The sequence below is a fragment of the Elephantulus edwardii genome, unplaced genomic scaffold (genome assembly GCF_000299155.1).
Source record: "Elephantulus edwardii isolate Elephantulus edwardi_28Jun2011 unplaced genomic scaffold, EleEdw1.0 scaffold00094, whole genome shotgun sequence".
In the NCBI taxonomy this organism is placed as follows: Eukaryota; Metazoa; Chordata; class Mammalia; order Macroscelidea; family Macroscelididae; genus Elephantulus; species Elephantulus edwardii.
Genome location: NW_006399844.1, coordinates 8,088,979 through 8,107,100, shown reverse-complemented (window position 1 = coordinate 8,107,100; position 18,122 = coordinate 8,088,979). Strand labels below are relative to the sequence as shown.

Genomic DNA, 18,122 nt, shown 5'->3' with positions numbered 1-18,122 from the left:
CCCACTCCCATTTCTCCCTTGCTCTGCCTCTCTCCTACTCTCCATTCTCTTCAACCTTTCTCCTTTTCTTGTTCACCTCTTCTCCTCTGTCTATATATCCCTACCTCCTAACATGCTTGGCTGCTAATCAAAGATTAGGGTTCAAACCCACCAGTGCCCCATGTTCCTATATGGATTTACAGCCTTGCAAACTTCACAGAGTTATACTCTGCCCTCAGGGAGCTGTGGTGGCTGAGTGATAAGGAATTGTGCTGCCAATGCAAAGGTATATGGTTTAAATCCTCCAGTCACTCTCCAGTAAAAAGATGGGCAATCTCCTCCTGTGTGAATTATTGCCTCTGAAAACCTGCTGGAGGGTCGGTCAGCTATGGGTCATTTCCAACTCAACGGTATACAACAACACAACAGATAGAATCTCTCTGAATCAGAATCACCTCGGCAGCAGCTGGTTTAATTTTTTGTTTTATTTTTTTCTGCCGGACCTAACTGTCTCTTTCATATCCTATAGATAGAGAGGTTTCTGGAAGGTACAAATGGTTTACACTTGTCTTCTAATTTAAAAGGGAACTCTGGTGGGCTAGTTCATAGGGAATGCTAGGAATGGTGAGCTAGTCCACAGGGAATTGTGCTGCTGACCCAAAGGCCCTGTCTTTCTGTCATTCGAATCCACCAGCAACTCCATGGAAGGAAGACTGGCAGTTTCCTCCCGCATAATTTATAACCTCAGGAACCTGCTGAAGGTCAGCTGTGAGTGGGTTCTGTCTTGACAGCAGTGAATTTGAAGGCGACTAACCTAAAGGTTGTCAATTTGAACCTAGTGATCTGCTTCTGTAAAGATTACAACCAAGAACACACTACAGAGTAGTTTCTACTCTGTAAGACATGGTGTTGCCATAAAGAAGCAGGCTGAATCACTGTCTGGGTTTACACTCCTTGGTTATGAAGGGTTTATTGTTGTTGTTGTTGTTGTGTACCATAGAGCTGGAGCTGACCCTCCGTTGGGTTTTCAGAGGCAGTTAATTCCATGGGAGGGGATTGGCCATCCTTCTCCTGAGGAGCAGCCGGTGGCCTTCAGGATTGCGGTGCAGCTTCTTGCCACTAGGTCACCAGAGCTCCCTCTGAAGGCTTTACACCCCTTCTTGTGCTTATAGATATAACATTCGTCTCAGCACCATCAGCTCTGCCTGAGAACTCTGTTCGTGGGTGTGGTTGCCTAGGAGCACCCCTGCCACCTCTCCTGTCAACCCCACAGAGCAGGCACTAGGGTAGAGATGAAAGCAGGTAACTGTGGGGCTGGTTGTGGGTATCCAGAGGACAGTGATGACCTCTATGTAGGAAAAGAGTACGGCTGGGCTTTCCAAGACAGGGCCAAGATCCTCAGGAGACCTAGAAAAAGGCTGGATAATTACAGTTAAGCATTATTTACTAGGTACTAGATATTTTACACTCATTAGTTCATTTTATTCCCACTGTCCCAGGATGATTGGTAATCTTTGATCCCTCGTCTACACACAAGAAAGGTTAAGTAGGTTGTTTAAGATCACAAAACCGTCAAGAGGCAGAAGAGGCCATTGGTCTAGTGAGTGCAGGGCAGGCCAGCTGGACTTAACTCTTTCTTTTGGGAGCAAGTGTCTCCCTTGAGCTTTCCTTCTGCTCAGAAAGGCATTAGTGCGGTTTAGAAACCTCTAGGTTAAGCACAAGTGGCTGGTCCTTAGAGATCATATAGGCCGGGTATGTTAGAAAATGAAAAAGCAGAGAGGTAGGGATCCTGCCATCAGTCAGTGGGAAAACCTAGCATGGAACCAGAAGCAGGATTCTTCCCCTCATCCCCAGCCCCTCTCCCTGTCATTTCTTCTTGTTCAGCATCCTGTTATCTATCTGGCAGGAAGAACACGTTCAAGTTTCTAGGGGAAGAGAGAGTCATTAGGCTTAGAGGAGTGGCCTTCTACTTGATCTCTGATGACTGTTGAGTCTCCTTTCTAAACCAGGAACTCTCGGGAAAGTTATTTGCCTCTCAACAAGGGATCCAGGAACATCTAGAGGCTTGGGGACATCTGGGTTTGGAGTCTCTAAAGAAAACTCTGTTGACAATAATCTAGGCTCTACCCCAAATAATCTACACATCTAGGCTCTACCCAAAATACTTGGCAGTGATAATAATGAAGGTAGCAAAACCAAGCCCACGGCCAGTGAGTTGGTACTGACCCCAAGTGTTAGAGTAAAATTGAGCTCCTTCAGGTTCTTCTTGGCTGAAATCTATGGGGAGGTAGATCCCTAGGCCATTTTATATCGTGGCACACATCACTGGTTGGGTGCAAACCACTCACCTTGTGATTAATAGACATGAAGCACTTTCACCACTGACGGACCTACATAATGATGATAGTTTCTTCCGTTTTCCAAAGTGCCTTTACATAAGTTACCTTGTTCAGTGCTCCAAAGATTCCTAAGTGGGAGGTACTACTCACTCAGTTTTACAGAAAAGCAAAGGAAAGCTCAGAAGTTCATTAGGGCTTTTCCCCCACTTTTTAAACATTTTTATTCATTTTCATGAACATTTACAGAGATTTTGGATTTCATTGTTGCACTTTTCCCCCTGCCCAACCCTCCCCCCGGTTTGCTCTTCTCTTTGAAAAGTAAAAGAAAAATTCCTTCATTGGTATACAGTGTCCCCCCCCCCCCCGTCACCCCCTCCTCCCCGAGTACACTCCACTATGCAACCCTCATTCTGGACTCCTGTGATAACTATAATACGCTATCATATATCACTTTTAAACTGTTCCCTCCCTCATCTGTTTCAATGCGGTATACATACTTTATCCAGTTTTTCTCAGTTTTACCCCAACCCTGATGCCGGTCCCATTCTACAACAGTGGCGCTATGCAGTATTGTCCTTTTGTGACTGAGATATTTCACTCAGCATAATGTCCTCCAGGGTCATCCATTTTGAATAATATTGCATGAGTTCCTTATTTTTCAATGCAGCGTAGTATTCCATTGTGTGAATATACCACAGCTTCTCTATCCATTTGTTTGTTGATGGGCACTTAGGTTGTTTCCAACTCCTTGCTATGTGAACAAAGCCGTGATAAAACATGGGTGTGCATACATCTGCTTGGGTGGCAGTTATGGTCTCTTTGGGGTATATTCCCAGTAGTGGAATTGCTGGGCCAAATGGTATCTCTATTTGCAACTTTTTGAGAAAGCACCATACTGCCTTGTATAGTGATTGCACCATTTTATACTTCCACCAACAGTGAATAAGGGTTCCAGTTTCTCCACAACCTCGCCAGCATTTGTTGCTTGCTGTTCTGTTAAGTTTTGCTATACTTACTGGGGTGAGATGACATCTCATAGTTGTTTTGATTTGCATCTCATAGAGCTAGGGATTTTGAACATTTCTTCATGTGCTTGTTGGCCATCTGAATGTCTTCTTTGGTAAAGTGAGAAGTCTTTTTTTTTTTTTTTAAAAAAGTTATTGTTTTTGTATGTGTACCGTCAAATTAGATCTGACTGGTCCAAGAGGAGATTGTCCCTCCTTCTCCAGCAGAGCATCTGGTGGATTCGAACTGTGCACCTCCAATTTGCAGTGTATCTTCTTGCCACTAGGCCACCAGAGCTCACTAGAGTCTTTTTAAAAAAATTTTTTTTATATTATTCTTGATTTATTTACAGCATTTGAATACATTGTTTTTCACAAAAGAGCCTTCCGATTTCCTTCACCTCACCCATCCATCAAATTGTGCAACCCTATGATTAACACCTTACTGCCCCATTCTCACCTCTCTATTCCCCACCCCACCCCCTTGGATCTTCATACTCATTCTACAATAATTTTATACAGTATTTGTCCTTGCTGGACTGAGTTAGTTCATGCAGCATAATGCTCTCCAGTCCCAGGCTCAGAGGTCTTTAGTTACTGGTCTTCGTAGCCAGAGTGGTGAAGCCAAAGCTTGAACCCAGGCCTCCTGACTCTAGAACGATGATGGACTCACTCGTTGAGTCTTTTCCATCTTCACCTGTGCAGAGCCTGGCAAGCCGGCTCAAGGAAAACATGGAGAAGCTGACTGAGGAGCGGGATCAGCGGATCGCAGCCGAGAACCGGGAGAAGGAACAGAACAAGAGGCTCCAGCGGCAGCTCCGGGACACCAAGGAAGAAATGGGCGAGCTTGCCAGGAAGGAGGCGGAGGCAAGCCGCAAGAAGCACGAACTGGTAATGCCCCCTCCCACTGGGCCCCATGCTGCAGCCTTCCGGGTGGGTGCTGAGCACAGACCTCAACCCCTGGGCTCGTGGGGGGCAGGCAGCTCCAAACAGTCATTTAGAGAATTGGAAGAGGGAGGAATGTGTCAAGAGGGCAGGCCAGGGTAGCCAAGGTAGGGTCCACGTCCGGTGAGGTCAGACCCCACAGCTCAGTAATACCAGGTGAAAATGGCCCTGGAGGCTTGCAGCGGCAGCCGTGTAGGGCCTCTGTGGGATGGGAGATGAGAGGCTGACTTTGCGAACACATGGAGGAGAAAGTAGCCCTCCTACAAACTGGACTGGCCACTCTTTCTCCCAGGAAATGGATCTGGACAGCCTGGAGGCTGCTAACCAGAGCCTGCAGGCTGATCTAAAGCTGGCCTTCAAACGTATTGGGGACCTGCAGGCGGCCATCGAGGACGAGATGGAGAGTGACGAGAACGAGGATCTCATCAACAGGTAAGGGAGCGGGCCTCTACAGTGGCTACAGCTAGACCAGAGGCCCTTCTGACCACCTCTGGAGCCGGGCCACCAGGTAGAGCAGCTGAAAACATGTCTTCCTGTCATCAAGACCCCAAGCCACCTGCCCCTTCTGGCCAGACCCCGGCATGGACCCCCTCCTTGCTGTATTTGAGTGTAGAACAAGGCAAGACACCCTCCTCTCCCCCTCCCCAGACCTCCCGAAGACTTGGCTCTCTGGCCTGACTCCTGTTCAGGATGAGTTATTGACCTGTTTAGCTGCATTTCTGATGGTGCCTGCCCCACTCTGGGGAGAGCAGAGATTTAAGGGCCAGGGTGCCTTGTTACTGTGCCAGAAATTTTCTCTCATAAAACCCACCCAGGGAACGGTTTAGGGGGGAGAAGGAGATTGAGATTTGTAGTCCTAGGCTGAGAGTCAAGCAGACAGGGAGTTCCAGGGTTGGGGCAGGCCCCAGGGAAGCTCCCAAAGCTGCCCTGGCTGACTGCAGATCTGCCCTCTTCCTGCCGGGCCGGGTCCCTCCTCAGGCTGGACCCTGGCAGCCCCATGAGCCCTATTCCTTTGGAGAAGCCTATTCACTGTCCCAGGACATCACTGTCAGTCATCCCTGGCCTCAGGCAGCCAAGCTGTTCTCTTACTCCCAGCTGAGGGTCCACCTTGGAATTCTGTGTTGATTTTTTTTTCCTTCTTTCTATGGCCCACCTTTTTTTTTCCCCCCCCTGTTTCCAGTTTACAGGACATGGTGACAAAGTATCAGAAAAGAAAGAATAAACTGTGAGGACTGGAGCGCATGTGCTCTCTGCCTCTCCCCTGGGTGTCTAACTGTCCCTAACACTGGGCTCCCCCACAGGTGTCTCTCTCTCTCTCTCTCTCTCTCTCTCTCTCTCTCTCTCGCATGCTGCACGTGAACACATAGCCCTACCCCCAGCCAGTGTCTGATGCTAACACTGCTCACTCACTCACTCTGTGCTCCTGGGGAAGTGGGAATAGCTGGGCCCTGGCTTTCAGACAGAAAGCAGGCAATTAGGGGTGCCCCCTAAAAGGCTCAGGCTGATCCTAACTCCCTTGGAGGACAGGATGGGGGCCTCCAGCAGAAAGGAAAACTGAGCTTTATTCTGCACCGCCTCCCTGCGTCCCAACTGCCTCCACCCTCAGTAACCAAGTGTAGCCCCCTTTCTGGCTTCTCTTGCTGGGGCAAGGGCTGTTTGAGCTGGATTGGTCTGCATCCTTGAGCTCCTCGGGAGCCTGAGCTGTCTGAGAGGAGCAAGGGTGCTCGTTGTTAAGGTCTGCCACCTTCCTCTGGCAGACAAGGATAGAAGGTGAGGGGCATCTAATAGTTAGTTGTTTGGAGAGAGCATTCAGGCAGCTAATCACAGGCCGCTCGGCTGTGGCAGAGGAGGGAACGCAGCCAGATGTGTTTACTTTGCTCCCTGCGGGCACCTTGGGCAGAGGGGGCCCAGCTCTCGTGTCGGTGCTGTCTATCATGTGGCGAGAAGCCTGGCAAATCCTCCTCTCACTTCTTCTCCTTTCTGAACAGTTAACGCAGACTCACGGGGCCCCAGGGCGTATCGGGCGATCCTCCGTCAAGTTTGACAGGGTTGTTTGGGAAGGTGGTTTTTACCAGCCTGGCGTCGGGCTTCCTCCCCGACTTGCTCCTGCCCGGCAGGCCACCTCCCCTGGCCAGGATGGGCTGGCAGCAGCGCAAAGGACTCTGTGAGAGCTAATGATAAATGTAATAGTGTGTAACAGTGATAGAGGGCCGCTGGAGCCTGGTTGTCACACACAATTAATATCCCCCGCCGTTCTGTCTCCGTTTGTTTGTTCCCCCGCGATTCAGCTCCCAGTTAACTAATAGCACATGAGCCTGGACATAAATTGTATTTGACGCGAGGTTTAATTCCGACCATTTAAAATTTCAACTGCCCCCTGAGCCTGCCTGCCCCTGGAGTTTGTTTACGGGCCTGATTATTGAAGGAAAAGAACCCAAACATCGCCTCGATGCTTGAAACTAAAGAGAAGGCAAGGGCAGGCAGGCCGGCCTCTCAGCCCCTCCGCTGCTCTGCTTGGAATGTAAGGAGGAGTATTCGTATTCTGGGCCCACAACTGTCTGTCCCCTGTGTGTTCCAGCCCTGCCATCCTTGAGCAGTAGGAGCTTGGAGGGCTGATAAAACGCGCATTTAAGATCACATTCTAAACCATTGCCAGGCACACAGGCAAGGATGCGGCGCGCACACACACTCTCACACACACACTCACCAGCATGCACTCACGCAGGCGCATGGGCTGTGCAGCGCCAGCCAGGTTCCCACTGATGGCAGAGAGGTGCTGTGGCTCCTCCTGCATCGGCTCTGGGCCCCAGCTCCAAGTTATCGAGCGAACCGTGCTAAGGCGGGCAGAAAAATAATGTTTCGATTTACTTAGAGATACAGTTGTTATTGCCATAACCTTAATGAAAGCAGTAAACAGCGCAGTATTAAGGGAGATTTATACAGAAATGCTTTTAACATGTAGACATAGATTTTGCGATGCATACAGCACCTCCTTTCTAAAGGCAATCAATATGGTTATGAACGGCGGTGATAAATTACAGGCTCTGAGGCTGGAGAGGAGGTTTTCTGCACGGGTGTATAAATCAGGTGGTATTGGCGTTCCTTGGGGCCCAGGCGCCACAGTAAATCTGCCAGGCTTGCAGCGGTATCACATGGGGGTGCAGACTGCATGCACTGGGTGACACTGTCAGAGGGTGTGACACCAAACGACAGTCTGTTCTATACAATCTTTGTGTAGTGTTTCAGCAGAAATATTGTTTCTTTTAAAAAAAATTCCAATAGCTATAGCAACATTTTCCATAAGCCCAGTTTACATTATCAATATACCTAGAAGGTTAAAATCCTATGCTAATTTGCTTGTTAAACCTCTAAGGTGCACCCATCAGAGCTATCATTATTACCCAATTACAGGGACGCTTTGAATCATGTGGTTTCATCTGCATGGGCTACTGTAATTTAAAGGTATAATTTTAATTTTGCTAGTTGTTTGTCAGTACTATTGCCATTTATGCTGATGGGAATTACAATTTATGAGTAACGTTAGTACTAAAAAAAAAATAATAATAATAACCAAGGATTGTGTATGTTCTGGTCCGAGAGGAGGTCCATGGCAAGTTGGGGTGACATGATGAGTTAGCACCCTGAGTGACAGCAAGGCCGTTGATGCTATTGCAGGCTTAAGCTCCCACAGGGCCCACATTAGAAGTTTGGGGGCTATCTGCTAAACTCCTGTTTACCCAGAGCATAAGCCAGCCTCATCTTTGTTATAATTCTGGATTTAACAGAAGCCCATAAAATATGCCTCTCTATTCCACCCTCCACAAGTCAGGCTTTCTTGTGGTCCCCAGAACTGGTTATTTCCTGCAAAAGAGAGAGAGAGTGAGTGAGTGAGAGAGAGAGAGAGTGTGTGTGTGTGTGTGTGTGTGTGTGTGTGTAGATGCGCCTGTGTGGCTATTTATTCAAGAACATAATTCAGGAATGGAACAGGGCCGCTCCTGTTGACACAGATGAAAGGAAATGTATATCAAGGAGAAATCCTAGCATATCCCTAGCAGGGGAGCATGGTAAGCAGACATTTTGCAGAATTCTAGATGCATTCTCACTTAGAAGCTGTCTCAAAGCCCCAGCTGCTTTGTATGGGGCTCACCATGACTCCTTTCAGCTCTCCTGCAAGTGGAGGGCTCAGACCACCTGGGCCAGGAGAAGCCCTACAGTGCAAGGCTGGAGACTGCCTGAGGGAGGAGAGCAAGACTCAGAGAGTCAAAACCCCTGTAAACAAGACTCAGAGAGCCAGAACCCCTGTTCGGAACTTGCTGGGCCTGGCTGGATCTCCTATTGTGATTTCAGTCCTGAAGCTGTCTCCAGTCCCATGGGGAATAGGAATATCCCCTCTTTTTTCCTCTTTCTTACGGGTGAGAGAAGTGACATAGTGGATCTGTTATGTGGCTTAATGCCAAGGAGGGTTTTGCCATCAGCTACAAAGACCTCCAGGTTCAAGCTAGCTTGAAACCGCAGATGAAGTAACCCTAGCCCGTGGCCCAGTCTTGGCAATGGAGGCATAGAAAATGGCAGCAACTATAGCCATATTCTATGGGAGTGGACAGAGAAGATATAGCAAGAAAGGTCCCAGGACATCTCTTTTTTAACTAAGAGTTATTTCATTTTAATTGAGGAATGGATGTTCTTTCTGTCATTTCCTTTGGTCAACTGAACAGCTTGCCTAATAAGGCTACCTGGGATGGGAGGTGCCTCTGTGCTCCCCAAGGTCTACTAAGTGGCCAGCACACAGTATGGTCTGCTGAGTGGGGTCTTTGTGAATGGTGTGCTCCATCTAACATCTCTTCTTCTCTCTGACTCACCTACATGCATGCCCCAGCCCTGTCCAAAGCACACCTTCCTCCCTTCTCTCTCTTCTGGGCAGTGGGTGACCACCTGATGCCCAGCCCAGCCTACCTTCCTGCTCTTCATCCCTACAGTGAGGGCGACTCAGATGTGGACTCAGAGCTGGAAGACAGAGTGGACGGGGTCAAATCATGGTTGTCAAAAAACAAGGGACCTTCCAAGGCAGCTTCTGATGATGGCAGCTTGAAGAGTTCCAGGTGAGCACGTGACCTTGAGCTGGGGAGAAAAGCCGCCTGGTGCCACCAGGGATGGGTGAACAGTGCTCTGATCCCCACACACCCCTCACACCTGGCATCTGTGGTACAACGGCTGAAGGCCTGCCTGAGGGAGGGCAGAGAAACTCAGAACCCTTGTTCTGAACCTCGTGGGTCTCACCGGATGCAGGAGGAGACCAGTTTCTCCTGAGAGCCTGTATCTCCCTCTTGATCCCAGATAATGTTTTCCTGCTGTGCTCAGGGCTTGGTTTTGATGTAAGTTTAACATAGCCACTCAACACCTATTTACTGACTTGCCTGATAGTTTGGGCTATTGGAATCAGGACTGGAATAGGGCTCAAGAGCACTCCGGCCTGGACCTCACAGCTCTGGCTGGGGCTTGCTCTGGACCTCCAAGGACATAATGGGAATAGAAGCAGAAAAGGCACCAGTTCCCTGATTCTCTGTCACAGCTACAGCTCTGTTTCTGTCTCCCTGGGCCCGTTCTCTGCTTCCGCTAATCTTTTCACACCCGCCTCCATGCATCATGCTAACGCTCATCCACTCCGTGAATGTGCTCCCTTATTTTCCAGCCTAGTCGCTCTTCTGATCACACAAAGACAAGCTAGCAACTCCTGGGATCCAAGGTTCTTCCTTGTCATTCTGTAGCTACTCAGTCTGCCCTCTGCTCCGTTCCTTTTTCCTATGGCTACCTTCCCTTTTCCAACCCCCCCCCCCATTCTTTCCCAAGTGGGACCTGACTCTGCTTCTTCAGGACACACCCCCTCCTAGAGACAGCAGCATGGGCTGGGTGGACAAAATCATTTCCTCAAAGGCGCCTCACCACCCATGAGGGCCCCTCCCCCATGTCCAGCCCCTCACTGCCAGCACCCAGTGGCCCCCTCTAATTGCTTTAATTTAGTGGCCCAAACAATGTTTTGTTATTGCGGATAATCTTGCCTTCCCCGCCCCACTGCCATTCACCACCGCGTGGCACGAGGCTCCAGGTAGTTGACAATGAAATAAATTGAACTAAACGTTTTAGAAGGGGAAAAGTGATGAAATAGAACAATAGTCTAATTTACATGACATTCTCCATGAAGCTATTTTCACTGACGCAAATTATTTTGCTTCATTTCCTCCAAAGCTCTCACCACCACTTTGCCAGAGCTGCTGCCTTCCTCCCCCCCTTTCCCTCCTCCTGTGTCTTTATTCTCGTGGTTTAATGCTTATTCTCCGCCCCCCTCTCTCTCTGCACCCACTAATCCACTCCTGGTTCTCTTCTCCCTCAGAACCGCCCTCAGCACCCTCACTAAGGAGGGGAAAGGGGTGGAGGAGAGGCCGGCCTCTGTCCTGAGCTCCCTGAGCTATCGGAAACGGCTCACCCTAAAAGACTCCATCGGGGGTGCTGGGGACGAGGATTCGCTCTTCACCACCCTGAGCGAGCGGGCTGCCTCCCCCGAGAGGCCCCCCAGGAAGGCGCGCACGGGCTCCCAGGCGGAGCCCGGCCAGGCCAGGCAGGCGGAGGAGCTGGACGAGTGCGGCTCTGTCTTCTCTGTCTTCTCGGAGGCCGGGAGCCGAGCGGGCCGAGGCCTGGAGAAGCGCTGGGGCGCAGACTTTGACCGGGCCTCGGCCGTCTCCGCCCCGGTGAGCCGGGCCTCCTCGGCCACGCGCCACGGTGCCCGCAACGACGGCACCCACTCCTCGCTGAGCTTCTCGCTGTCCGGCTCGCCCAGCTCCCGTCGCAGCACCTCGCGCCTGGACAGCCTGTCCAAATCTCTCAGCCCTTCCCTGAGCCGGGCCTCAGGCCTCGGCTGGGACAGCCCCGAGTCCCGCCTGTCCCTGGGCCTCAGCTGCCTGGATGAGTGGGACGATGGAGCCAGCGTGGCCCTGAGCGAGGCCACATCACAGTACAGCCACCCGTCGTCGCTGGCACGCAGCCTGTCGGTGCCACACCAGCCACGCCTCTCAGCCTCGGTCTCCGCCCTGGATGAGACTCCGGGCTCCAGCGCGCGCCCGGTCAGCCGCCACTCTGGCCTGGACCCCGACCTGGAGGCTGCCATTAATGAGGTCTTGAGCTACAAACCGGTCCCGTTCCACCGGAGCAGCTTGGAGCCAGACTCGGAGGATGACCGGAACAGCATCCAGAGCGCCCGGAGCGCCCAGCTGGACCCCGCAGAGCGAGCCACCAGCATCCGCCGCTCAGCCTCGGCCGCTGATGTCTCCAGGTCCCGCAGCGGCAGGAAGAGCCGGAGCAAGAGACGCAGCAGCTCCAGCTCCAGCTCCAGCTCCAGCTCCGAAGATTTCTCTGGGCACAGGCGGAGGAAGAAGGGACGCTCTCGAAAGAGCAAGAAGAAGTCTAAATCAAGAAGAAAGAGAACAGAGACCGAGTCCGAATCGTCGTCGTCGTCCTCATCCAGTGGCTCCACCGTCTCAAGCCACAGCCGCTCCAGCGTGAAGAAGGGCCCCACCACAGAAAGTGAGGGGGCTGGGGAGGCGCACCGGCACTCCAAGAAGGAAGAGAAGAAGCGCAAAAAAGAGGTGGACAGCCTGATGATGCGGTACCTGTACCGGCCAGAGAGTGACTAGCGCAGTAGGTGACACTAGCTTGGAGTGCAGCATGGCATGGCGTGTGCCACCTGTGTGAACTAACAGGCTCCCTATCCTGCCCACCACCACCACAGGCCCATCCGACATCCGATGGCTTCTCGGCCAGACATGGCCTTCCAGGGCCTCCTGGCTGCCTTAGAGAGCAGGGGCCAACTAAGCTGTTAGTCATTCTGAACCCAACCACCTGAACTCTCTGGAGACATTAATCACAGTACCAGTCTACCAAGACCTTATCCTATGCTAGGTACCGTCCTAAGTCCATGCTGCATTTTACTAATTTAATCTTCACAATGCTTTGGTACCAAAGGCTTGATGAGTCCTATTTTATAGTAAAGGAAGGATTCAGAGAAGTTAAGTCATTTGCCAAGATCACACATCTGGGAAGCAGTGTTGCCAGGATTTAAAAGGGGGAGAGGGGTCTGTCGCGCTCTAGCACTCTTGTCTTTACTTGCTGCACTGTGCAGAGCACATGAATGACATGTTCATTGTGGGTGCCAGGTAGCACCCAGACCAGGAGCTTCTGTCTGTGACCCTGACAGCCTGGACCCAGGAAAGGGCTGTAGCTGACAGCCAGGTGTGGGCTGGTGTGTCAGTTGTCATGAGCTATTACAGTGCCTTCTGCTCAGCTCTCCCTGTCTCTGCAGAGCTACCTTCCTCCCTGGCGTAGAGCTCAAGCCCAGGAGTACAAGGCTCACTGAGCTGCAGCACACACCACCTGCACCCTCCAGCAGCCCCCAGAGATGCCTGTTGTCCTCCACGGCCCTCCCACCTGAAGCCCACACATTGGCGTCACCTTATTTCTGCTCATCTTGTAAAGTTTTAATGAATAGAAATTAGCAGCTGCTTAGTGACAGCCCCCTCCTGTCTCCTGCCTCCCCCAGCTCTTCTCCCTGTTGGGAGAGGAGATCAAGCAGTTAGGCCCTTAGTGCCCCCACCCCCTCCACAGAAGAAAGGCAAAGCCTGACTCACTGGAATCCCATTGTTGTCAACTTCCCCAGTGGGTGGTGACATTTTAGATCACCCTGGGTTGTATGACACTGTTTTGGGAAGGGTACCCTCCCAAGGCAGCATGGCTGCTTCCCAGGAGGTGTGACCCCGGAATATAGCCTCCTGGGGACTGGGCATTTGATTCCTAAATGCATGAACTAACACGCACACCTGTCGCATGCTCATGGGTCTCCTGTGTGGCAGAAATATGCTGGCTTGAGCTGGGTTCCACCAGAGGGACCAGGCTCCGTATAGTTTGGAATGGAGCAAGAGGAAGTAAATGTTATCTGTGGCTATTTAGAGATGGGTAATGGGATGGAGTAATGTAGGGAGTTAGGGTAGCATGGAAATCCAGACAGGGCTTATGGCCAACCCTGATTCCTCAGGCTCTGGAGCTTTTCTGACACCAAGGCCTTGGTCTTAGCACTGTTCTGCCACTTCACCTCTGTGGCGGATGATTATAGGATCCTTTGGGGAGAGCAGGAAGCATCTCAGTTGCACTGAAGAGCCACTGTCATCTCCACAGGAAGAAAAGACAGAAGTCACAATATTGTGTCTACCCCTTCAGCCTTTCCTTGGCATTCCTGCCAGCAAGCCTCCTCCAAGGCAGACAGTTGATGGATGATGGAGGGAGAGTTGGAAAACAGAAAGGGCCAGGCACTGTGTCCCTATCTGAAGAGGGAGACGTTCCCTAGCCAAGCCATTCCATGGCAGATTTCAGACCCCAATGCCCTCAGTCCACCAGGCACCTGCGACCAAAAGCGAGAACAAAAATCCAGAACGCCTGTTTCTTCTAGGAGCTACAAACATAGTTCCTCTAGCCCACCAGGAAAACAGGGGTAGCCCTGAAATCTTATCTACCATCACCTCCGAGGATCAGGTTCACTATTGGAGTGGGCACCAAGCCAGTCTCCAGCTTGTCAATACAGAGCCAGAGAGAAGGTCCTAGGGAGGGAAGACCTAGTTGGCACTCAGCTTTGGGATGGATAAAGTGCCAAGGGTGGGGGTGGGAGACAGAATGGTTGCTTAACTTCCCATCTGGTGATGGGGACCAGTGAGAGAATTCAAAAGGCAAACAAACACAGCATCCACAGCAAGGCAAGGAGGGAAGTCAGGGGCGCTGCTACCCCAGGCTCTCCCAGCAGGAATTAGCTTATGTACCAAATTGTTTGTGACAGCACTGAACAAGAGACACTGGCTTGTAGGGAGGAAAGCTTTTTAAGCAATTTGGTTAAAAATGTTCCAATTGCCAGCCCTGACTCTTGCACTGAAGTGGATGGGTAGCTGCCAGCTGTTGCCACGCTGGTCACCGTGGGCAATACACGGTGTTAAGGGGACTGGTTACAGGCCATCTGAGGCAGAAGCCCGGGAGATCTAGTTACTCCACAAAACAGGGAGGGGAGAAGCGTGGCGTTTACTATCTCCCTAGCTGCTTCTGCCACTGTTCCTGCAGTCTCTGTGGAATAGGATTAAAATTTATCCAGGTGTCTGCCTGACAGGCACAGAATGTGGGGTCGGTACCAGCCCCAATTCAGGAGAAGCTAGAGGACAGAAAGGAGCACAGGCTTGGCCCTGTAGCTACCTCATTTGCATCTGGATCCCAGCCCTGGCATCTGCCTCACACCCCCCCCCCCAACAAAATAACCCCACTGTCTTCCCACAAAGTGGTCCTTCCTTTGCCTGACAGCAGACCTTTAGCACCGAGCGCCCAGAAAGTCTCTCTCAAAAAAAAAAGACAAAAAAAACCACAAAACATAAAACCCAGCTCCCGCTTCTAATTCAGACCACCCCAAAGCTGAAATAACCCCAATTTTTTTCCATGTGGCAGAGTCCTTGTTGAGCTTTATAATTTTGTCCCTGGGCCTCCTCAGAGTTCTTAAGCGCCATTGGCCCATCAAAGTAAGACTCATTTATGTTCAGCCTAGTTTATATTAAATGTGTTTTGTGCTATTCAGATTCCTTTAAAAATGGTAATTCATTCATGAGAAATACGATAACTATTAACCAGACTGCCCCATTCCTGAACCATTTTGCATAATTGAACATGTATTCTATCAGGCTCTTCCTTTCCCCCAGAGAGAGAGGCAGGGAGGAAGGGAGAGGTCTGTCTTTACACAACCCTGGGCACTCATCCAGGCCAGTGGGAAGACTTCAGGTTTCCTCTTGTTTTCTGCTTGGGTCACCCTACTAATCTTGTGGAGTAGTCCAAAAAAGCTTTGAAGTCCAAGCGCCAAGTTCAAATCTGACCTGGGCTAAGATAATTTCCCAGGGTGGTTGTGCCTCACAGCACCTGGACCTTAATCACCTTAATGACCACATCTTTTTTAAAAAAAAATTATTTTCTATTGGTTTGCTTACAAAGTTTATATATATTGTTTCACACTATTCTTAATTCACATTGTGTTTCATACAATCATTTTCATGCATTATGTTTTATAAAATTAATCACTATTGGACTATGCTCATCATCACCTTTTCTTTCAGGTCCCCACAGGGTCTTTCCCATTTCCTTTACCCCCTCCCTCTACCCACCAAATTGTCCAATTCTGTAATTTCACCCCACCCATCCTTACCCCTCTGCAGTGACCCCTTCCCCCTTGGGTCTCCATACATGGTTTTGGGGTTCCCCCCCCCTTTTTCCAACATTTCACCATATTTCTTCTTATGTACCCCATACATGTTTTACTAGTTATCCTATTTTTACAATAATGGTCTTTTGCAGTATTTGTCCTTATGAGACTGAGCTAGTTCACTCAGCATAATGCTCTCCAGTGTCTCCAAAGTTTGTAGTCGTTTTCAAAATTGTTGCTCCTGACCACATCTTTCTTACGTTATCTCTCACTGCTCTGCTAAGAGAAGCTAAGAATGTGAGTCTTGCAAAACTCCATTTCCTCCTCTCTCTGCTTGACGCACAGAAACTCTTGAGAAAGCTAGTACACGACAGACCCTCCTGGGGTTCTTTAAGTGGAATGGACAGTCCCAGGCAGCAGGAGTCACAGAATCCCTACTTACTGAGTAGAGAAGCATTCTTGGATTTGGAAGGAGGATTGTGTTCCTGGATAGAGCCGAAGCTCTAGGGAAGACTTCGTGTTGAATGCAGCCTCTGGTAGCAGTAGAGCCACAATTGTGTTTTCTCCATGAAAATTGAAGTATTAAAAAGGGGAAAAAAACCAAGTAACCAAACTTATTGCTGTCAAGTTGGTTGTGACTCATAGCCACAGGGTAGAACTGCCCCATATGATTTCCAAGGCTATCATCTTTGTTGGAACAAACAGCCACATCTTTCTCCTGAGGAGTAGCTGAGGGGGATTTGAAAAGCCAAACCTTTTGGTTACTAGCTTAACCATTAGGGCTTCTGGTTGAAATGGAAGTCCACTGCCATCAAGTTGGTTCTGACGCATGGTGACTCTCCATCGCATTTCTGAGGCTGTAACTCTTTCCGGGAGGAGCAGCTGTTGGATTCGTACAGCTGACCTTTTGAATAACAGCGCAGAGAGAGGATTTGAATTGCATGGGGTGGCAGGGGCAGATGGCTCCAGGGTTTTTGGCAAGAAGGAAAAGGTGAATAGAGCTAGAATGCCTCATTATTCGATGCCCTGATCTTGATTCTGTGAGGGCACAAAGTGCAGCTTTTATTCAGCAGGAGTCAGATGGGGTTATCTGGAGGTTTCTAAGGGCTGATGAAGACGCTGATGTTGGGTTTTGTACCAAGAAAGACCTTGGTGCTGAGGGCTAGAGGATCATTCTTCCATGACCACTTTCTTCTCTCCCTACAGCCCCACCAGCTACTGGAAGCCCCTTGCCCCTGACCGGTCAGATGATGAGCATGACCCTCTCCACAGCACTTCCAGACCCCAGTATTCCCACAACTACCTGAGCGACAGTGACACAGAGGCCAGGCCAACGGAGTCCAACGCATAGCCCAGGGGAGTGGTCCACTAGCCCTAGCGTCTGGGTACCTCTCCCAGGAAATGGAGGAGGGCAGGTCTCCCCACCTGACTGCATGGGAAACACCCATCCATCTCCTGTCTGGAGGACTTTCCAAGCTCTGGGTGTCTGACATCTCCACGTGGATGAGGTGGGAGTAAAGAGTTTCTGGAAAGAGAACTCTACTCTTCCCTGCCTCCAAAATGCCACATACTCGGCTTCTACCCCTCCAGCCACCCTGGGCAACAGCAGGTGGCTTGGCGCTGCATGGAACCAGCAAGTTGACCCCCATCTCAGCTCCCTGCTCAGGAACAGGCGCACAGATTGCCTCCTGGGACATTCTAAGATGCTGGGTCCATGGGACGAGCCGGGGGAGAGGGCACAGCAATTCCTTCCCCTGGGTTTGGGGTGAGGGCTTTCTCTTCTCAGTGCCTGCTGTCTTTTTACTTTTTAATTTAAATACTCAAACCTCTCCATCACAGCTGCATCCTTGAGAGTGGGAGGGGGCTGGGTTGCAGCTGGGCCCCCCATCTCTCTCACCCACCCGGGAATGACTAGGAGAGCCTCATTTCCATCTCTACTCTCCGGAAAGCAGTCCTTTCTCTGTGCAGCTGAAGATACTGGTGAGCAGAGCTGGTTCCAGGTTCTTAAGAGTCAGCCAGGGGAGGGGCTCTCAGGTGCTTCTGGGTTTGGGATGAGCTAGCCTGCGCAGACAGGGGTGCATCTAGACCATCTGGAATTCCCAGCCCCACCCTGCCCCTCTTTGTCTCCTCAGTGTATTAAAGTGCAATGTCGTATTTAAGATAAACTCATTCCACTGACGCCATTCAGGGCTTATCCAAGCACTGTCTCCTACTCCTCTCTGTCTAACCTGCCTGGACCATAAGCTTCACTTGAGAGGGAAGGCTTTGGATTGAGAGTTCATGATCAGAAAATCTGAAGACAGATGTTTTGGTCCGTGCTGGTGTGCATTAGACATAAGTCTTTACTCTGTGTCCTGAGCCTATCAGTTCTCTCCCAGAGCTCCCATCCTGCCCCACCCCCCAACACCACTCCCACACCCCAGACATGACAACATGCAGTCTGAAGGTCCCAGCTCCCATCCCAATGACTTATCCCACCACCACCACCACCAGAACTGGGGGCCCAAGGGCAGTGCCTGGTGCTGCTCCCATCTGCTGTCTGCCCTCCTCTCCTGCAGTTGGTTTGTATTCATCAGGCTGTGCTCTCTCGCC

The 18,122-nt window shown here is 50.5% G+C and overlaps 1 protein-coding gene and 1 pseudogene across 1 annotated transcript in view; both read left to right on the top strand.

Moving 5' to 3' along the window:
* The window catches only part of MYO18A (myosin XVIIIA), a 106,017-nt gene extending 89,136 nt beyond the window's left edge, over positions 1-16,881 (top strand). Inside the window, 5 exon segments of the mRNA XM_006890974.1 lie at positions 4,028-4,213; positions 4,560-4,699; positions 5,448-5,492; positions 9,244-9,366; positions 16,737-16,881. Coding sequence (XP_006891036.1) covers positions 4,028-4,213; positions 4,560-4,699; positions 5,448-5,492; positions 9,244-9,366; positions 16,737-16,881 — 639 coding nt within the window.
* Positions 16,882-17,437: 556 nt separating this feature from the next.
* Positions 17,438-17,689, top strand: LOC102854832 (annotated as a pseudogene).
* The last annotated feature ends 433 nt before the right edge of the window (positions 17,690-18,122 follow it).